The sequence below is a fragment of the Salmo salar genome, chromosome 14 (genome assembly GCF_965601325.2).
Source record: "Salmo salar chromosome 14, fSalSal1, whole genome shotgun sequence".
Lineage (NCBI taxonomy): Eukaryota > Metazoa > Chordata > Actinopteri > Salmoniformes > Salmonidae > Salmo > Salmo salar.
The window spans coordinates 93654310-93676907 of NC_138304.1; the positions used below are offsets into that span (position 1 = coordinate 93654310).

Genomic DNA, 22598 nt, shown 5'->3' on the forward strand with positions numbered 1-22598 from the left:
CAATACCGCATAATGACAAAGCAAAAACAATAGGTCATAAATCATTCATTACCAAAGAACACTTTCTGTTACTCTCTACTCAGGTCTGTCTGACTCTCCTTTCTCTCTCTCTCGCTCTCTCTCTCTCTTTCTTTGTCTCTCTCTCACTTTCTGTCTCTATCTCTCTCTCCCTCTCTACTTCAATCAACCAATTTGTAATTCCCTAACCCCTCTACTTCTTCACTCTCTCCGTTTTGGACTAGACTGACTTCATGATCAAAATGATCATATTTACACTTTGTAGTCAATTTTGACACTAGAATAAATGTTTCTGGCTAACATCGATGCCACATGATCCATTTTCTACCAGATAAATTGTTTATGCCTTAATGCCTTCAGTTGCTCTTTAATGGAATGGTTTTTAACATCTTTCATACCTGTCTTGGCCAGACAGGGGTAAGGTTGCCATACTCGCGTTGCCCTCCAGACAGGGGTAAGGTTGCCATACTCACGTTGCCCTCCAGACAGGGGTAAGGTTGCCATACTCGCGTTGCCCTCCAGACAGGGGTAAGGTTGCCATACTCGCGTTGTCCTCCAGACAGGGGTAAGGTTGCCATACTCACGTTGCCCTCCAGACAGGGGTAAGGTTGCCATACTCACGTTGCCCTCCAGACAGGGGTAAGGTTGCCATACTCACGTTGCCCTCCAGACAGGGGTAAGTTTGCCATAAACTGGCCTCCCTTGGGTTCTCAGCTGATGGTACTGATCACAATCCCGACGCTCTGTCTAAATGCAAATACGCCGCACTTGCGATACAGTTTTGGAAACATTTGGAATGTAACTTTTATACTGTATAAGCGAGAAAAAAGATACCCCCCCCCCCCCAAACACACACCACGCACGCAGGGTTGGGTAGGTTACTTTCTAAATGTAATCCGTTACAGTTACTAGTTACCTGTCCAACATTATTATCAGTAATGTAACTTTTGGATTACCCAAACTCAGTAACGTAATCTGATTACATTCAGTTACTTTTAGATTACTTTCCCCTTAAGAGACGTTAGAAGAAGACAAAAAGGTATGTTACCAATTAAATGACCTCTATTGCAGGATAAATCAATGTTAAAGTTGACATAGCTGGCAATATATGGATGTTACATTTTACTTTATGGGTTGGTTATGTAGGCTTCTTCTAACCCATCGCTTTCTACTACATATAATAATACCATTAAATTATATCTTTACATTAAAAACCAAAGTCTATCAGAATTCCAGTCATTCCAATAAATGTTATACCCCTTGATCTTCAAGAACAGGACTTGGAATATGGAAGTATAGATTAGCCAAATTGTTTTACCTGAGCATGACCCCAGAACGAAGGACTTATTAGCCAGCCCTACTCTGTTGTTTATGATTTTGTTGTCATAGAGGACTGATTGGGCTCATTTGATTCCAGTTGAAAAATATATGCTGCGCTCATGAAATGGCATGCTATGAGAACTACTGAAAGTGCTATTTACATGTGAAAAATTAATGCCAAACGCTGCATTTGCGATAGGCCTATTGTTTACCTTTTTGTTGGAGACATTTTGATATCTTGATAATATGCAGCTGTTTAAAGGACAAATCCACAGATTAAGTAATAACTAAAGAGACACCCCGCCTCTGTTTTGGTAAAAAGCTGAGGGATGGGCCTGGAGAAATGTAACCACTCTCAGATTAATAGACAGAGCTATGGATGTAAGGACTGACCTCCACGATATCAGAAGTATTGTTTTAACCATGTTATGAGGCTATACAGTGTTTGTTTACATTTACAATCTTTACAAACATTGGAATAAAACAAGCTTATATTTTGGGTTGTCATGGAGTGTGACAGTTGAACTAAGCTCATGAGGGATTTATAAAGTTATATTATTTAAGAATCAATAGGCCTATGGATTTATTTATTTTGTATCAGCGTGAATTGGATTGAGCAATAAAAGCCCAACTTTTATTCCATAGGCTTCAATCCACACAATGCAGCTGTTCTAAGAGTGCATTGTTCACTGGTTTCAAAAACAATGATTGATAGGCTGCTTAAACTTCTTGAATTCAACCCTGCACACGCTTACACACACGAACATATCAATCTGACAGAATAGTTGTCTGCTCTACTTACAGAGGGCTAGTGGCTATGGGGCTCTTCAGGGGCTGTCTCTTATTATGCTGCAAACCCTAAAACAATGTTCCTCAATCTGTTTGGGAATAATCAACGGCAAGTGTGCTTAATGTACCGTTTAACCATTTCACCATTGTAGATTCTCTTTTAGCCTTCACAGACATGCACTTAGCAAGTGGGCCTTCATCACACACGTATTATCCTCATCATTCATCACATGACAGAGGATAGTGATGTGTTGCATGATAATGCTTTGATGTAGAAGTATGTAATATAAATTAAACATATCCCAAGGTTTCTATTTTAATATGGGTCCTCAACCCATCCTGTTTTTGTTATGATTGATCATTTCAAGAACATGTTTATGGTAAATACGTTGCCATCGTTTTACCTCCCTGGTCACATGCTCTATCAGCTGTGCATCAGCACATCCGCCTGATTCGCGACTGTTTACAATCAGAAGACAGACCAGAATGGGGAACCCCGCATGAGCAGAACTGGTAAAACACAGAATATACAAATTCGTTTTTATTTATTTATTTTTATTGGGAAACAACTCTTGAGTTTGCATGAAGTTGCTATTTTGTTTTGTCTTTATCTAGCTGCATGTCGGAAGTGTACAGCTGGGCCTGTGTGCTATGCTCTTTCAGCTAGCCTGCTAACCTGAAGAAGAAGAAACTAGCGAGACAGTTTGACGATTAAATTATATTACGAGCCATCAGCAACGTAGTGGCATAATACATTATTTGCTAGCTATTGTAAATATGCATGGTGTTGCTACCTAGTTAAAGACATGTTTGTTGGTCTACCACCATGTTGTTGGACAACTAACGTTAGCTAGTGTTAGCTGCTAAGTCATGCCAATATTACACACTAACATTGCGGTGAACATTTGTCTGTTCACCTTTTCTGTAAATAAAGCTAGTGACATATTTTACCCGTCGTTTAGCTAGCTATAATTTGTTAACTGTCTATTTACCCTGTGTTCACATTCGGTTGACGCATTTTGAGACATTCAGTTGGCCTCAACTAGCAAACAATAGATTCAAAGTGAACTATATGCACTAGACTACCTGTTGTTATTATGTCCAAGTTATAGTTGCCAACAGCACTATTGTGACCCAGTATAATAAGGCCTTGATTATATGAGGTAATTGCAGGACGTTTGCATAGTGCAGTGACAGTTCCACAGTCAGGTTGCATCCAGAGCTGTTTTGGTCAGAGGCCAAACAGGAGAGGTCTGTCCACTGAGAACCGTTCTGTCAGTGTCGACCCTATGATCTCTGAGCGAGGTACGCTGACTGCAGGGAATCAGCCAGTCTAACCTGTTACTGAAGACATATCTAATCCGTAACTCCTTGTCTACCCAAGCCGAGTGGTAGGTGCCGGTTTGGAGGAAAATGTAGGCTCAGACGGTTTTTATACAGATTTCCAGCCACTATACAATCCGGAGGGATGGACAAGGAGTTCCGGATTATAGATCTAGCTAGTTATTGTCCAGGCCCCCCCTGCATTGGATCTTTCCAGGACACCCATGCACAAATGCTACCTTGTTTCTATAGCAGGGGCGTAGCCAGAAATTCAGAAGAGTATTTGTTTTTATAATAGTGTATTTGACGCCCCTGCTCTATAGAGCTAGCTGAGGTGACAGCTGTAGGGAAAACAAATCCCTAGGTAGTGGATAGAAAGAAACCTTAAAAGTAACCGGACTCATGGTTGGAGCTGATTAGTTATGGACATGTACCAAACTGTGCTAGGCTAGGGGCAGTAGGATGTTTCTTACCTATGATTGTCTTCATACTTTGTTCTTTGTGTTTGCGCCTGATGAATGTGTGGGGGGGGGGGTTGTTTCATTTCTCAAACACTGAGAGAAAGTTTCAGGATCCCGGTCTGTACCCTGGCCTGCTCAGGCTCTGTGGTAGCCTATAGTGTGCACCCCCCCTTTGGGCCCTGGGGAAAAGTAGTGCACTATATAGGGAATCGGGTGCCATTTGGGACATAACATTAGCCTGTGTGTTGGTCTGGGAGCTCCTGTAGACCATGGGACTAGAGGCCTGTACAGCAGTAATATGGAGGTAATTGTGTGCTGAAGTGGAGGCATGTGAGCTTGTTTAACAGGGGTTCTCTCTTTTTCACCTAGCATGGAGCTTATGGCACCAGATCTCTAGTCCTAACTCTTCCTGTCAGCTCTGATCAGAGCAGCTCCTCTCACTGGCCTCTCTCTCTCCAATTCAATTCAAGGGGCTTTATTGGCATGGGAAACATAGTTAACATTGCCAAAGCAAGTGAAGTCGATAATAAACAAAAGATAAATAAACAATAAAAGAACAGTGAACATCACTCACAGAAGTTCCTAAAGAAATGTTAAATGTCATACAGTGTTGTAATGATGAACAAAAGGGAAAATAAATAAGCATAAATATGGGTTGTATTTACAATGGTGTTTGTTCTTTGCTGGTTGTCCTTTTCTTGTGGCAACTGGTCACTAATATTGCTGCTGTGATTGCACACTGTGGTATTTCACTCAGTAGATATGTGACTTTATCAAAATCGGGTTTGTTTTTGAGTTCTTTGTGGGTCTGTGTAATCTGAGGGAAATATGTGTCTCTAATGTGGTCATACATTTGGCAGGAAGTTAGGAAGTGCAGCTCAGTTTCCACCTCATTTTGTGGGCATTGTGCACATGGCTTGTCTTCTCTTAAGAGCTCTTCTCTTGAGAGCCAGGTCTGCCTACGGTGGCCTTTCTCAATAGCAAGGCTATGCTCACTGGGTCTGTACATAGTCAAAGCTTTCCTTAAGTTTGGGTCAGTCCTCTCTGTTTAGGGCCAAATAGAATTCTATTTTGCTCAGTTTTTTTGTTAATTCATTCCAATGTGTCAAGTAATTATCTTTTTGTTTTTTCATGATTTGGTTGGGTCTAATTGTGTTGCTGTCCTGGGGCTCTGTGGGGTTTGTTTGTGAACAGAGCCCCAGGACCAGCTTGCTTAGGAGACTCTTCTTCAGGTTCATCTCTCTGTAGGTGATGGCTTTGTTATGGAAGGTTTGGGAATCGCTTCCTTTTAGGTGGTGGTAGAATTTAATGGCTCTTTTCTGGATTTTGATAATTAGTGGGTATCTCTCTCTTTCTGAGTTTATTATGAGGAGGATCATAAACATCCTGTCTTTCCCTGTAGGATGACATCACAGTAGCTTATAGTGTTGGTAGGTAGGCAGATTAGTGCTGTCAACAGGATAGCAGGTGATGAGTCTGTAAGCAGGTAACATATAGTTAGGACTAGCTAGGCTTACATCCAGAAAGGCTTACAGTTATAGCAGAGTATTATTTTTGCTGTGTGGGGAGTACTAGGTGATCCACCACCTGGATTCAATCCTATGTAGCAACATTTGAAATAGTGTTTTAATATATATATTAATTAGTATTTTATAAAAAAATTTACATTGGATAAAAGTAGACTCAGCAACAAAATGGTATATCATCCACTGCAGTTGAGGAACAATGGGAAAGTAATTCTGCTTTGAAAGTTGATAAACTTGTAACCCCTCTTTTGAGAAAATGGCCCTTGAATATTTTGGTACACCTACTGGAGAGCTCTTATTTGTCTACACCCAATCAGCATTGTTGACACCGTCTTAAGCCTTAGCCCCACCCATCTCTTTAAGGATTCACATGTGAGGCCATGTACTAAACAGAGTGAATACGGTAGTGTACTAAACAGAGTGAATACGGTAGTGTAGTAAACAACCAAAGATTTTAAGACTAAAAGTAGTAGTAAAAATACACTTTCTGGTCCTTGGCCTGTATCCTAATCTGACTTTGGTGCAGGTTATGTCACATTGTCGTCTTTGGTGAACTATATCAAATAAAATCCACGTTTATTTGTCACATGCACAGGATAAAGGTTTAAACGGTACAGTGAAATGGTTACTTGCATAGTAGTCTTTTGTTTAAACATCTAGCTAGCTAAACAATGAACCATAATCCCACCTCATACTACCATGCATGAATCTGCAGGTAGCTAAAGATAACCAACTAGTTTCAATGTTAGCTAGCTAGCTAATATTAGGCTATAACTAGCAATGCAAATAGATTTTTGATATACAAATAATATTACTAATCAGATCATACATGTAACGTTAGCTAGTGAGCGAGCCAGCTGACGTTAGCTAGATAACAGTATGCTTTAACTTGCAATGAAATTGACTTTCTGACAAAATTAGAAACGTATAATATCTGAAAATGTAGCTAGACTCTTCCCCGTCTATATGGATGACCGCTTCTCTGTCATGGATGCCGTAGTTGCCATTTGTTTGAAGATGTAATCCGGAGACAGGTGTTTTATACAACAGCCTCCTGTGTTGTCTTTTCGACTCTCCACATTTGGCAATCATCTCTCAGCTTCCACTGATTTAAAAACTTGGTCAACTTGTTCGTAACAACCACTGTTGATCGCTGTTTCTTCTGACGACAGTGATGGGGGAAGACTACAGTGTCTGGTTCAATGAAATGTTTTTACCTAAAATCAGGGATTTCCTCATTGTGTGATTCATTTTCAGCATGGAACGATCGTCCAAAAAAAGTTGTCCATCACAACGTTTTCCCACTAATCTTTGTCTATAGTGCTATTAACTTAAGGGCAGCAATCAAACGCTTTTTTTTTCAGTTCTTAACCTGTTATGGCTAGGGGGCAGTATTTTCACGGCTGGATAAAAAACATACCCGATTTAATCTGGTTACTACTCCTGCCCAGTAACTAGAATATGCATATAATTATTGGCTTTGGAAAGAAAACACTCCAAAGTTTCTAAAACTGTTTGAATGGTGTCTGTGAGTATAACAGAACTCAAATGGCAGGTCAAAACCTGAGAGATTCCTTTACAGGAAGTGGCCTGTCTGACCATTTCTTGAACTTCTTTGCCATCTCTATCTTTTACAAAGGATCTCTGCTCTAACGTGACACTTCCTACGTCTTCCATGGGGGCTCAGAGCCCGGGAAAAACCTGAATGTCGTCATCCCAGCCCCAGGCTGAAACATATTATCGCCTTTCTCAAGTGGCCGATCAAGGGACTGTGGGCTTAGGCGCGTGCCCTGGCCGCCCCCGTCTTTCTGATTTTTCCTCTGTTTGCCGAAAAGGAGATTCCCGGTCGGTTAATTATCGCTTTTTTACGAGATAAATTGCATAAAAATGTATTTTAAACAGCGGTTGACATGCTTCGAAGTACGGTAATGGAATATTTAGATTTTTTTTCTCACGAATTGCGCCATGCGCGTGACCCTGATTTACCATTTCGGATAGTGTCTGGGACGCACGAACAAAACGCCGCTATTCGGATATAACGATGGATTATTTTGGACCAAACCAACATTTGTTATTGAAGTAGCAGTCCTGGGAGTGCATTCTGACGAAGACCACAAAAGGTAATCAAACTTTTATAATAGTAAATCTGATTTTTGTGAAGGTTAAACTTGCCGGGTGTCTAAATAGCTAGCCCGTGATGGCTGGGCTATGTACTTAGAATATTGCAAAATGTGCTTTCACCAAAAAGCTATTTTAAAATCGGACATATCGAGTGCATAGAGGAGTTCTGTATCTATAATTTTTAAAATAATTGTTATGCTTTTTGTGAAAGTTTATCGTGAGTAATTTAGTAAATTGTTAGCAAATTCCCCGGAAGTTTGCGGGGGGTATGCTAGTTCTGAACGTCACATGCTAATGTAAAAAGCTGTTTTTTTATATAAATATGAACTTGATTGAACAAAACATGCATGTATTGTATAACATAATGTCCTAGGTGTGTCATCTGATGAAGATCATCAAAGGTTAGTGCTGCATTTAGCTGTCTTCTGGGTTTTTGTGACATTATATGCTAGCTTGAAAAATGGGTGTCTGATTATTTCTGGCTTGGTACTCTGCTGACATAATCTAATGTTTTGCTTTCGCTGTAAAGCCTTTTTGAAATCGGACAGTGTGGTTAGATAAAGGAGAGTCTTGTCTTTAAAATGCTGTGAAATAGTCATATGTTTGAAAAATTGAAGTTTTTGTATGTTTGAGGAATTTGTAATTCGCGCCACGCCTATCATTGGATATTGGAGCAGGTGTTCCGCTAGCGGAACGTCTAGATGTAAGAGGTTAATGATATCTTTAAAAAACAAAAACGCGTTAGAGGATTATCCACACATACTGAGCAGCTCATGTTATAGACAGAAGCATGCTACATGGTAGACCAATTCAAACTCATCTCTTGGCATGTCCAGCCCATCCATCATCTTAGCCGATCATGGCTAGCGGGAAGGTTCTTGTATTTTTCTGTGGATAAACTAACTAGGCTCTTAATTTAACCTGTTAGGGCTAGGGGGCAGCATTTGCACGTCTGGATAAAAAAAATGTACCCGATTTAATCTGGTTACTAATCCTACCCAGTAACTAGAATATTCATATACTTATTATATATGGATAGAAAACACTCAAGTTTCTAAAACTGTTTGAATGGTGTCTGTGAGTATAACAGAACTCATTTGGCAGGCAAAACCCTGAGACATTTTCTGACAGGAAGTGGATACCTGATGTGTTGTATTGACTTTAAACCTATCCCATTGAAAAACACAGGGGCTGAGGAATATTTTGGCACTTCCTATTGCTTCCACTAGATGTCACCAGCCTTTACAAAGTGTTTTGAGTCTTCTGGAGGGAGATCTGACCGAACAAGAGCCATGGAACGATGATGTCCCATTAGACACCTGGCGCGCGAGTTCATGTTGGGTACCCTCGTTCCAATACGTTATAAAAGAGTATGCATTCGTCCACCTTGAATATTATTCATGTTCTGGTTAAAAAAGGCCCTAATGATTTATGCTATACAACGTTTGACATGTTTGAACGAACGTAAATATATTTTTTCCCCTCGTTCATGACGAGAAGTCCGGCTGGCTTAGATCATGTGCTAACAAGACGGAGATTTTTGGACATAAATGATGAGCTTTTTTGAACAAAACTACATTCGTTATGGACCTGTGATACCTGGAAGTGACATCTGATGAAGAGAATCAAAGGTAATGGATTATTTACATAGTATTTTCGATTTTAGATCTCCCCAACATGACGTCTAGTCTGTATCGCAACGCGTATTTTTCTGGGCGCAGTGCTCAGATTATTGCAAAGTGTGATTTCCCAGTAAGGTTATTTTTAAATCTGGCAAGTTGATTGCGTTCAAGAGATGTAAATCTATAATTCTTTAAATGACAATATAATATTTTACCAATGTTTTCTAATTTTAATTATTTAATTTGTGACACTGACTTGACTGCCGGTTATTGGAGGGAAACGATTTCCTCAACATCAATGCCATAGTAAAACGCTGTTTTTGGATATAAATATGAACTTGATAGAACTAAAAATGCATGCATTGTCTAACATAATGTCCTAGGAAGGTCATCTGATGGAGATTGTAAAAGGTTAGTGCATCATTTTAGCTGGTTTTATGGTTTTGGTGACCCTGTCTTTGAATTGACAAAACATTACACACAACTCTTGTAAATGTACTGTCCTAACATACTCTAAATTTATGCTTTCGCCGTAAAACCTTTTTGAAATCGTAAAACGTGGTTAGATTAAGGAGATGTTTATCTTTCAAAGGGTGTAAAATAGTTGTATGTTTGAAAAATTTGAATTTTGACATTTATTTGGATTCAAATTTGCCGCTCTTGAAATGCACCTGCTGTTGATGGAGTGCACCACGGGTGGCACGCTAGCGTCCCACCTAGCCCATAGAGGTTAACAATGTTATTCATATTTACAGATGGCATACACGTTTGTTATTAAGGCACATGAAAGCTCACATGTTCCAGAAGGCATTTCTGTCAAAAACATTGCATTTAAAATAACTTAAAATGCCTCTCCTGTGATGTGCGACATACGCCCTAGCTTCTTGAAACAGGTTACACTAGGCAGACTGATAAGAAGGTCCTTAAAAGGGATGGTCCTTGTGGTGTAGGTTTTGCATTTCTCAGAGCAAAGGCTAGATGTTTCCAAATTTACTTGACCTCCTCAGCAAACCACTTGATTGGTTCAGTCTTCAATTTCTCGAATGCAATCTGTATAGACTACATCCACTAAGATGGACCCTCAGTCACATGAAAGTCGTAGTCTTCTATACTAGCACTGAAGTACCCTGCTCTTTCTGTTGTTCCTCAGTGTATTCTGCTGTTGTCTCCAGTGTTGTTGTCAGAACTCAGAATGTCCAGGTTATCTGCTGTTCTACAGCAACATAATCAGACTGACTGAAAGCAGAAGGTCTTTATGGCTCTGGGCAGAAGCTACATAGCCTCTCTGTCTAGCTCAGTTTATATCCAATTTGTTGTCTACCATTTCAGGTCTTCCAAGTCCTCAATCTTTCTTTTAATTGGAGTGAAGAGGGAGGGAGAGGGACTTCACCTCTTCACAGCAGGCATGAAGGGATGTGCTGTTTACAGTAAAGAGGAAGTGAATCATTATGTCGGTCTATTAATCTCCCTGAGGGAATGAAAGTGTAGCTTTATGTATTTCACTTGCATTTCTAATTTTATTTTGTAAGGCGTTTGTCTAATTTAGCTTTCTGTTTCTTTAATGTGTTGTCATACGCTGTACAAACGACTACATAAGGCTAATCATTATTTCTGGGCTGCTGGCTGGGATCATGTAGAGGTCAGGACGAGGACTCTAATGTGTGTCGTAATAATGTCTGTTAATGGCCCAGACTGTGCTAAGAGTATCCTCATTCTCCAAATGTCTGGGTCGTATTCATTAGTGCACACCGTAGCAAAACATTTTTGTAATGGAAAAACAACAAGCATTTCTTATTGGACAAGTCCAGGTTTCCCTGTTTCAGTCCGTTTTGTACGTTTGGTACCTAGTGGATTTGGTACCTAGTGGATACGGCACAGTTTTCCACACAAAAGTGGGATTTAGTGGGCCTTGTTTCAGTATGCTAAATCACAGGCAAGTATCTTATCCCAGTACATTCTTTGGCCTTCAAGAGGTGTCCCGTCTGCCAGGGCACCAAGGCCACCTGCCAGGGGTGCCACCTGCCAGGGGTGCCACCTGCCAGGGGTGCCACCTGCCAGGGGTGCCACCTGCCAGGGGTGCCACCTGCCAGGGGTGCCACCTGCCAGGGGTGCCACCTGCCAGGGCACCAAGGCCATCTGGAAAAACACTAGCTATTCTGTTAAGAAAACACAAGTGTATGTAAATGTTGGAGTATTTTAGTAATAATATTACATTATTGTTTAGCTTTTTCTCCATCTGATTGGGTGGGCATGGCTCCCAAGTGGGTGGGCCTGTGCCTAGGCCCAGTTGCATACACAGCTCGAGCAAGACATTCATCATCATTTCTCTGACTACATTCCTCCATTTAAGTCAAAAAAAGTTCTGATTCCAGGAGGACCATGAGCTGTTGCTATCTATAATGTGTCTGATTCATCATTTTCACCTCAAATAGAAGTGGAGGGACTTCTGTCAGAGGTTGCTTGTTGTGAGCGCTGAGGGAACTTTATGCACTTGGCCAGATGATTCTGCATCTTTTGTTGCATTCTTCACATGATTTGGCACAGTATTTTCAAATGTACACAGCTTTTTCTTCTACATTAGCTGCAGTGAAATGTCTCCACAGATCAGATGGTGCCCGTGGAATTTTCCTGTAAAGATTAGTAAAAAAAAATCTAAATACAATTCCATGTACAGATGAATAGTTAAGCAGTTAGATTAAACAACTCCTTTTGTAATATAAATGTTTTAAAATGAAATATGTATGGAAACAGGTGAATTAACACAGCATGCTCAAGCAAGCTAAAACCCTCATGGTAGCAATAACTAACTAGCAGAAATTAAGTTTAGAAATGATTTAAACACACTTAGCTGTAGGCTACTATTTACTAGTAATCAAAAAATAATATGTCATATAAAATATATTCACCCCACCCAGTATTGTAATCAAATCTTACCAGAAAGCATGTAGTCCTCGTCTCCAGTGTAGTAGTGTGGGCTCAATAGCATCTCATTAGTGTGCAAGATCTTGAGAATCAGCTGTACATGTGATGGAGGAATGCACTGTGCATGCAGAGGGTTGCAATTCTATTGAATTGGGGATAGTTTAACCATAATATGCCACAAGTCCTAGAATTGCCTTGTGTATCCCACAAAAAAAGGTTCACTGTTTATAAGCTAACTTTTTTGGGGGTGAATTTAAGCTAAATTCCCGGGCTTAACTTCCCATGGTAAATTCCGGAAAGTTTCCGACCCTTTGCAACCCTAGTTATAGTTCATAAAAGGAAATCAGTAGATTTAAATAAATCCATTAAGCCCTAATCTATGGATTTAACTTAACTGGGAATACAGATATGCATCTGTTGGTCACGCATACCTTTTAAAATATATGAATGTAACGGTATGGATCAGAACTAGTCAGTATCTGGTGTGACCGTCAGTATCTGGTGTATACTAGCTGCTCAGTACAGTTAACCTGGGATTTGATCCATCAAGAGCACACTTCTCCAGTGGCCATTGAAGGTGAGCATTTTCCCACTGAGGTCGGGGCTCTATATTCTAGAACAGTCAGGTCAAGACCCTGTGAGGACGACCAGCACACATGAGCTTCCCTGAGACTGCTTCCCAGCTGGTCTCAGATGATCCCGCAGGTGCAGAAGCTGGATGTGGAGGTCCTGGGCTGGCGTGGTTACACGTGGTCTGTGGTTGTGAGGCCGGTTGGCTGGTCTCAGATGATCCAGCAGGTGAAGAAGCTGGATGTGGAGGTCCTGGGCTGGCGTGGTTACACCTGTTCTGTGGTTGTGAGGCCGGTTGGCTGGTCTCAGATGATCCAGCAGGTGAAGAAGCTGGATGTGGAGGTCCTGGGCTGGCGTGGTTACACCTGTTCTGTGGTTGTGAGGCCGGTTGGCTGGTCTCAGATGATCCAGCAGGTGAAGAAGCTGGATGTGGAGGTCCTGGGCTGGCGTGGTTACACCTGGTCTGTGGTTGTGAGGCCGGTTGGCTGGTCTCAGATGATCCAGCAGGTGAAGAAGCTGGATGTGGAGGTCCTGGGCTGGCGTGGTTACACGTGGTTGTGAGGCCGGTTGGCTGGTCTCAGATGATCCAGCAGGTGAAGAAGCTGGATGTGGAGGTCCTGGGCTGGCGTGGTTACACGTGGTCTGTGGTTGTGAGGCCGGTTGGATATACTGTCATTCTCAAATATCGTTGGAGGCGGCTTAGAGAAATGAACTTTAAATTCTCTGGCAACAGCTCTGGTGGACATTCCTGCAGTCAGCATGCCAATTGCTCCTCCCTGAACTTGAGGCATTGTGTTGCGTTACAAAACTGCACATTTTAGTGGCCTTTTATTGTCCCCAGCATAATTTTCAGCTGTGTAATGATCATTCTGTTTAATCAGCTACTTGATATGCCACACCTGTCAGGTGGATGAATTATCTTGGGAAAGGAGAAATGTTCACTAACAGGTATGTAAACAAATTTGTGCACAGAATTTGAGAGAAATAAGCTTTTTGTATGTATGGAATTTTTTGGGGATCTTTTATTTCAGCTCATGAAACATGAGACCAACACTTTACTTGTTGGGTTTATATTTTTGTTCAGTATAGTTGTTACATTTCTAAATATTGAAATTGGAACTCCCCCTCCTTTAATAATAGTTTGGTTGGTCTGTATTGGGCCATTGAAGATGAAGACAGTCATCTTACTTGATTAGAGGACCTTGAGATGCTGGAACTGCTGCACTGCTAGTAGCTTCTCTTACATGTTCTGATTCTTCTTCTGTAAACGTTCAATTGACATGAAACGTACACAGCCCATGGCCTGACAGTGGCCTGACAGTGGCCTGACATAGAGTTTGAGGAACTAGACGATCAGACACGTCTGAAACACGTCAAACTACTTTCAGAATCCATTCTAGTTCAAAATGAGGAAACGAAACCCGTTATTATTTACCTATTCACAGCATCTCTCTCTCGTTGGAGATTAGTTGTAATTATTTAATGGGATAATGCCTTTTTAAAAGGGGGAGAAAAAAGCCTGAAATGACTTAAAGAAGGCATTAGTCTTTGTGAAGAACAGATGTTGCCTAGGCAAACAGGAGCATGCATTATGCATATAAAATTATTTATTTTGGTAGCGTGCACGGCTGATTTATCGAAGCCCCGTTCCATGCGCCTCGTTAATGGGTTTAAGGAGATGCCTTTGTAAAGGTGATTTCCATAATTAATAAAGGGACATACATAATGTGTGCGCTGCTGCAGTGGAAGGAGGCATGTGCTATGTAGGCTAGGTTTAACGTGTGTGTACACACCAACACATTGATAACCTGCGAGGCCTATCCATGATAAACAACACACTGGAGGAGTTGTTTAACCTAAATAAGATAAACTGGGTTTATTGAGGATGAAATGTTGGTGTGTTTTGATGAAAGACGACGTGGTTTAGGCTAGTTCTGGAATGGAGCTGCTCGATGGCCTATCGTATTATGTGAAATGTCATGATTTTTCTCTTTTGGTACTGCAGGACTTAGTCTAATTTCCATGGCATTGTAGTGTCAATATTTGTCACATCTCCCACATAGAGCTGTCAGTCTGAGAATTCCCTGGGCTATCCTTATTCCCTACTTTCTCCATGGAAGTGGTTGTTTTTGTGCACAAGTCACTCTATGATTAGTATGTTTTCATTTGCATACACATTTTCATGTCAATTTACATAATGTTATTTTCCACTTGTTGTTCTTGTCCAATCTGTTTGCTGACAGCCTACACTGTAATAAATGTTTGAAAGCCACACATTACAGTAGTCTAAACTCTACCAGGTTCTCCTTCACTATTGTCTTGTTCAATTCCCTTCATTAGTTTAGTGTTGAATTCCGTTGGTGTGATCTCCATACCCAGGGATAGAGAGAAATACCAAGACTGATTTTTGTTTGTTTTTGATCGTTGATTTCTCTTCTTTTTGTCCTGAATGTCCCTCTGTGTTGTTTCTCTCAGATAAGCCTTCATCTGTCGTGAGTCTAAGCTGAGGAGAAACGCATTGTTGTGACTGTAAGTACTGACATGGAACAAAGACAAAAAAGCCTAGGCCTAAAGCTTAATTGGATAAGAATATTCCCATTTTATACTATTTTGTTCTGTTTTTAATTGCTGAACTAAACTTCCTCCCACTCTTTCTATTATCAGATAAATCCTCCTGTTCTTGCTCTGTGGTGTGTTCAGTTACTCTATGGTATTTTTTACTGCTGCAGTCATCTGATTGTTCTGGATTAAAAAGAGGCGTAGGTGGTGAGCGTGGTAGGGCGTGGTAGGGCGTGGTAGGGCGTGGTGGGGCGTGGTGGGGCGTGGTGGGGCGTGGTAGGGGGTAAGGCAATGGGCGCGGTCGGCACAGTGTAATTGTACAATGTTGTTTTATCTTGGTGTTTTAGCATTTTTAAACCAATTTCCTGCAATTCTCAGAATTTCTCCTTGGAGCAGAGATATATTTTTGCAATTTTAAGGTTTTGCCATTCAGCTGACATTTTGCCATTAAGCTGATAGAAAATATAGCAGTTTTAAAGCTAATTTCCAGGGATTCTACACATTCTGCCATGGAGCTGAGATAATTTTTAAGATAATTTCCTGCAGTTCTATGCATTTTGCCATAGCTAATGCTGTGTTCTTTTGCTCAAAGGGAAACTTCACAAGTTTTCAACTTCATATTCATCTCCAGCACCAGCTCAACTTATGTGAAAATGATGCGTTTTTATGTTTGTAGTAAAAAAGATAAGTGTTTCTAATGATATCATCGGTGTGCATCATGTGATTTTGACCAATTGTTGATGTCATTGGAAACACTTAACTTTCTTTATATTTTTTACTACAAAATATAGAAACGTGCCACTTTCACATATGTTGATGTTGGTGCTGAAGCTGAGAAATTGTGAAATTTCCGTTTTAATAACAAAATCAATACTATTAAATCGTTTTGTGAATGAATGTTCTATTCCCTGACTGTCTAGCTTTTATTTTGATGACTGTTAGTCCTGAAAGATTATTTTTATCAAAATGATATACTGTAGGTCAATAATCTTTTCTACATACTTTATATCAGGTTTTAGTCGTTGAAGTTTAGACAAAGCGTTTTTTTGTTTGGACTTAGGCATACCGAAAACCGCTTAGGCGGCCCGCCCAAGTCTATCTATGGTAGAAATATCCCTGCATCCTACTCTCGTTCTGTGGTACACGGGTAGTTCTGACCCCTCCTGTTGTTCTCATCACAGCTGCTGTTGGGTGGTGGTCATGCAGCACCCTAACTTTGAGACCCAGCACCCTCTCCAGCCAGAGGGAGAGCAGGAGACAGGTTTTGACCCACTCCACAACTTAAACAGGAATCTCAGCTGTGGTGAGTCGACATTTACAGCACAGTCATTAAAGATTTATTAACATGTTCTAAAACTTTTAATTAAGCTCTTATGAAATGTTAATATCTAGTGATGTGGGGAAAAGTCGATACAGTTACTTCTGGATGATAGTATATGACTCCTAGTATAGATTAGTAAAATATATACAGTACCAGTCAAGTTTGGACACCTACTCATTCAAGGGTTTTTCTTTATTTTTTTACTATTTTCTACATGGTAAACTCGGGGGGGGGGGGGGGGGGAACGTCCTCTCACTGTCAACTGCGTTTATTTTCAGCAAACTTAACGTGTAAATATTTGTATGAACATAAGATTCAACAACTGAGACATAAACTGAACAAGTTCCACAGACATGTGACTAACAGAAATGGAATAATGTGTCCCTGAACAAAGGGGGGGTCAAAATCAAAAGTAAGTCAGTATCTGGTGTGGCTACCAGCTGCATTAAGTACTGCAGTGCTTCTCCTCCTCATGGACTGCACCAGATTTGCCAGTTCTTGCTGTGAGATGTTACCCCACTCTTCCACCAAGGCTCCAGCAAGTTCCTGGACATTTCTGGGGGGGAACATCCCAGAAACATCCCAGATGGCCTTAGCCCTCACCCTCCGATCCAACAGGTCCCAGACGTGCTCAATGGGATTAAGATCCGGGCTCTTCACTGGCCATGGCAGAACACTGACATTCCTGTCTTGCAGGAAATCACGCACAGAACGAGCAGTATGGCTGGTGGCATTGTCATGCTGGATGAGCCTGCAGGAAGGGTACCACATGAGGGAGGATAATGTCTTCCCTGTAACGCACAGCGTTGAGATTGCCTGCAATGACAACAAGCTCAGTCCGATGATGCTGTGAGACACCGCCCCAGACCATGATGGACCCTCCACCTCCAAACCGATTCCGCTCCAGAGTACAGGCCTCGGTGTAACGCTCATCCCTTCGACGATAAACGCAAATCCGACCATTACCCCTGGTGAGACAAAACCACGACTCCTCAGTGAAGAGCACTTTTTGCCAGTCCTGTCTGGTCCAGCGACGGTGGGTTTGTGCCCATAGGCGACGTTGTTGCCAGTGATGTCTGGTGAGGACCTGCCTTACAACAGGCCTACAAGCCCTCAGTCCAGCCTCTCTCAGCCTGTTGCGGACAGTCTGAGCACTGATGGAGGGATTGTGTGTTCCTGGTGTAACTCGGGCAGTTGTTGTTGCCATCCTGTACCTGTCCCGCAGGTGTGATGTTCGGATGTACCGATCCTGTGCAGGTGTTGTTACACGTGGTCTGCCACTACGAGGATGATCAGCTGTCCGGCCTGTCTCCCTGTAGCGCTGTCTTATGAGTCTCACAGTACGGACATTGCAATTTATTGCCTTGGCCATATCTGCAGTCCTCATGCCTCCTTGCAGCATGCCTAAGGCACGTTCACGCAGATGAGCAGGGACCTTGGGCATCTTTCTTTTGGTGTTTTTCAGAGTCAGTAGAAAGGCCTCTGTAGTGTCCTAAGTTTTCATAACTGGGACCTTAATTGCCTACCGTCTGTAAGCTGTTTGTGTCTTAATGACCGTTCCACAGGTGCATGTTCATTAATTGTTTATGGTTCATTGAGCAAGCATGGGAAACAGTGTTTAAACCCTTTACAATGAAGATCTGTGAAGTTATTTGGATTTTACGAATTATCTTTGAAAGACAGGGTCCTGAAAAAGGGACGTTTCTGTTTTTGCTGAGTTTATAAGAAAACATGCCTTGGTCAGAAAAGGGTGCATTGATCAAACATCCATTATGTTGGAGCTGAGCTTCACTGTTCCACATCATTGGTCTCTATAGTGCCTTCTAGTGGCTGCATGTTTAATGCTTTTCATAAAATGTGTGTTTAACAGGAGGATCTCTGGATAGTAGCACTTTGTCTGAGTCCACTTTCCTCTCCTACAGGTAATGTGTGTCTGTGGTCCACGTCACAGCCAGATCTAATTCTCTGCTTATTCCATATTAGATTAAATCAGATTGGAGAGAGCTGAAAACTCACTAAAACCTTTTCTCATCTCTCCCATTACCTCCCTCCCTCTAAAGGAAAGAATGGGATGACTTGTTTCTGAACAGTAATTACCTGACCAGGATCCGGCAGGAAGGCATCAACGGTCGATTGCGGAGCAGCCGATTCCGCAGTGTGTGCTGGAAGGTAAACCAGTCCCAGATTAACATGGCTCTTGGGTGTCTGAAGGTAGTTCTACCATGTGAGTCGTGTGTGTTGTCTTCTAGTTGTACCTGGAGGTCCTTCCTGAGGATAAGAGCCAATGGATCAACAAGACCAAGGAGTTACGATCCCAGTATGAGAAGATCAAAGAGACAGTGAGTTGTGTGTGTGTGTCATGTGTTCACCTGTTCCTGTGCCTGCTCGTTTGGGTGAGCGTCAACTCTTACTTTTTACTCTGTGTGTGTGTGTGTGCCAGTCACTGACCGCCTCTCCTCCTCTCAGCACATCACCAACCCCCGTAAGGCTGCAGGTCAGCAGGACTTGGTGGTCAACAACCCACTCTCACTGGACGAGGGGGTAGGTGTAGCCTCATAGTCTCTGTAGATACAACTCTAGATCCAGAACACTGGGAATGTAAACATCTAAATAACTATCACAGGGCTAAGAGGGTGTCCCTGTTGAAAATACCTACTTATTAGAATATCTTTATGATTCCTTTATTATGATATGTATACAGGTAACTGACAAAATAATGTAATGCCGGATATAAAGTAGATTGCTTCCACACAGGTGTGTTTCCTGAGTTAACTAATCAATTAACATCCCATGTTTAAGGTCATAAAAATGCTGGATATTATTTAGGCCTCCATAGGATAACAATGCCCCCATCCACAGGGCACAAAACGTGCCTGATTGGTTTGTTGAGCATGAAAACGATGTAAGCCATGGCCGTCTGAGTCACCAGATCTCAACCCAATTGAACACTTATGTTTTCCACCTCCATCAACAACATTTCTCGTGGAAGAATGGTGTCATATCCATACAATAGAGGTCCAGACACTTGTAGAATCTAGATGCATTAAAGCTGTTCTGGCTCGTGGTGGCCCAACACCCTATTAAGATACGTTATGTTGGTGTTTCCTTTAGTTTGTCATTTACCCATATGTCCTTATATTGTGTATTGACACCAATGGGGAATGGGAACCTTGTACAACATTTTCTAACCAGTCGGGTAGTAGGAGGCTAGGTGAATGGGTGTTTCCTGGACCGTATGTCACGGTGTTCTCCTTCCTCCTGTCCAGAGCCTGTGGAACAAGTTCTTCCAGGACAACGAGTTGAGAGGGATGATCAAACAGGACGTTATGAGAACGTGAGTCTGATTTAACATCTTCTCAACTGTTTAAAGTTTACTCAACCTTTAAATACCACTCTGATTATCAGACTGTCATTCTCATATCTACTGTACACCATATCTACTGTACACTCTCTCTCTTCTCCCCCCTCTCTTCTCTCTCCCCCTTCTCTCACTCTCCTCTCTCTCCCCCCTCTCTTTTCTCTATTCTGTCTAGGTTTCCTGAGATGCGTTACTTCCAAGAGGAGGACGTAAGAACCAAGCTGACAGACATCTTGTTCTGTTATGCCCGAGAGAATGAACAGTTACTGTACAAACAGGTACCATTCCAATATTAGTTAAGGTTTCTAGAGGCACACACTGTTAGATATGCCACTAGGCATGCTAATGCACCCCATAGACTAGACAGTACTGTCTTCATAGTGCTACAGACTGAGAGAGGATGATGACCAGTCAGTGTTTTAACAGGAAGTGACACACGTCTAGCCACTGGGTAATGAAGTTTAATGATACCCGGTCAATACTGATAACACACCTCATGCATCACCCTGAAAGAAACTGGCCATTCGCTCTCTCCTCTCTCTCTCCCTCTCTCCTCTCTCTCTCCCTCTCTCCTCTTTCTCTCCCTCTCTCCTCTCTCTCTCCCTCTCTCCCTCTCTCCTCTTTCTCTCCCTCTCTCCTCTTTCTCTCCCTCTCTCCTCTTTCTCTCCCTCTCTCCTCTTTCTCTCCCTCTCTCCTCTTTCTCTCTCTCTCTCCTCTTTCTCTCTCTCTCCTCTCTCTCTCTCTCTCTCTCCTCTTTCTCTCTCTCTCTCTCTTGCTTCTCTCTCTCTTGCTTCTCTCTCTCTTGCTTCTCTCTCTCTCTCTCGCTTCTCTCTCTCTCTCTCGCTCCTCTCTCTCTCTCTCGCTCCTCTCTCTCTCCGCTCCTCTCTCTCTCTCTCTCGCTCCTCTCTCTCTCGCTCGCTCCTCTCTCTCTCTCGCGCGCTCCTCTCTCTCTCTCGCGCGCTCCTCTCTCTCTCTCGGGCGCTCCTCTCTCTCTCTCGGGCGCTCCTCTCTCTCTCTCGGGCGCTCCTCTCTCTCTCTCGGGCGCTCCTCTCTCTCTCTCTCTCGCTCCTCTCTCTCTCTCTCTCGCTCCTCTCTCTCTCTCGCTCCTCTCTCTCTCTCTCTCGCTTCTCTCTCGCTCCTCTCTCTCTCTCTCGCTCCTCTCTCTCTCTCGCTCCTCTCTCTCTCTCTCTCTCTCACTCCTCTCTCTCTCTCTCTCGCTCCTCTCTCTCTCTCTCTCTCGCTCCTCTCTCTCTCTCTCTCGCTCCTCTCTCTCTCTCTCTCTCGCTCCTCTCTCTCTCTCTCTCTCGCTCCTCTCTCTCTCGCGCTCCTCTCTCTCGCGCTCCTCTCTCTCAATCTCTCTCTCACGCTCCTCTCTCTCTGCAGGGAATGCATGAGTTGTTGGCTCCTATTGTGTTCGTCCTACACTGTGACCATCAGGCCTTTCAGCACGCCAGCGAGACCGCCCACCCCAGGTCCGTCACACCTGCATTCCTCCACATCGACTTCCCTTCAGTTTAACCTTATCCTGTTCATTCCTCCAAATTGGTCTGTGTTGATCTAATGCTTTTGTCCTTGGTCCACAGTGAGGAGATGATGTGTCTGCTGAATCCTATGTTCCAGGAACATGATGCCTAGTGAGTTAAATATTCATTCTATGTTCTCCTACATTCTTCACATCCTAGGTCAGGGATGGCCAACTGGCCTCCTTTTGTAGGCCCGTGGACTAATTTCACTATTTTATTATTAGAATAATATAATATTTTTATATAAATATATATTTTAGGAACTCAGTCAGGGTCTCAACTTACTATTGAGAGTTAGAATAGTAAAATACACAAGGTGCAATTTATACATTTGGTTGTGCATCATCAGTCACTAAATTAGCCTGTCTGCTAAATGTTTTTTGATGAGATAGCTGGCAGCTTGACTAACTTACCAAACTTGAGTTATGACCAGGGTGGGGTCCATTGATCGTCATGTACCTCAACCCCATGGCAAAATGTGTAGAATTGCAGCAAACTTGCTTTAAAACGGCAACATGGTAAAATGTGCAGAACTGCATGAAATTAACTTAAAACCCCACATTTAGTTTTTATCTTCGCTTCCGAGAGGGGGGCTGCTAAAATGTTTTGCTCGCGGGGGGTTCTCATGATGAGTTCTGTTTTTTTTGTTGGCCCCCACCCCCATCAGTTGCCCTTCCCTGTCCTAGGTGATGGCAGTAATATGGACCAGTCAGAGAGACTTCTAACCTGAGACATTCTCGTGTGTGTGTGTTGTGTTGTGCAGTGCCATGTTTTCCCAGCTGATGGAGACAGCAGAACCCTGGTTCTCCAGCTTCCAGAGAGAAGTCAGAAGGGTCAGTAGTAGTACTCCTGGTAATATTCTCTTTAGTTCTAACACTCACCGGCTATATTTGGAAAGACCTGTGTAAAACACTCCGCCAATGGCTGAAATGAGCTCAATGGAATACATTTAGTTTACGTTGCATCTATAGGAACACTGAAGCTTTGATGGGGATTGAAAGCATTGTCTCCTATCACAACAAAAGGAGAAGATTTTATTTTGATGGTTCCTTTTTTTTGCGGAATTGAGAAATGTATAATTTAATACAGTTGACAGATTTACAATTTGAAATGCCCTGAAATGAAAGCAACTTCCCAAAATGAACACTCAGATTATAGTGATATT

The 22598-nt window shown here is 42.2% G+C and overlaps 1 protein-coding gene across 1 annotated transcript in view; it reads left to right on the forward strand.

Annotated features, from left to right (window-relative positions):
• Nucleotides 1–2550: 2550 nt before the first annotated feature.
• Nucleotides 2551–22598, forward strand: part of LOC106570538 (TBC1 domain family member 5) — a 42966-nt gene continuing 22918 nt past the window's right edge. The window contains exons 1-12 of the mRNA XM_014142976.3: nt 2551–2640; nt 15148–15201; nt 16413–16534; nt 18423–18474; nt 18613–18721; nt 18802–18891; nt 19019–19093; nt 19819–19886; nt 20086–20188; nt 21294–21382; nt 21494–21544; nt 22197–22266. Of these exons, the coding sequence (XP_013998451.1) occupies nt 16432–16534; nt 18423–18474; nt 18613–18721; nt 18802–18891; nt 19019–19093; nt 19819–19886; nt 20086–20188; nt 21294–21382; nt 21494–21544; nt 22197–22266 (810 nt within the window). The 5' untranslated portion in view covers nt 2551–2640; nt 15148–15201; nt 16413–16431. The remainder of the gene's footprint in view (nt 2641–15147; nt 15202–16412; nt 16535–18422; nt 18475–18612; nt 18722–18801; nt 18892–19018; nt 19094–19818; nt 19887–20085; nt 20189–21293; nt 21383–21493; nt 21545–22196; nt 22267–22598) is intronic.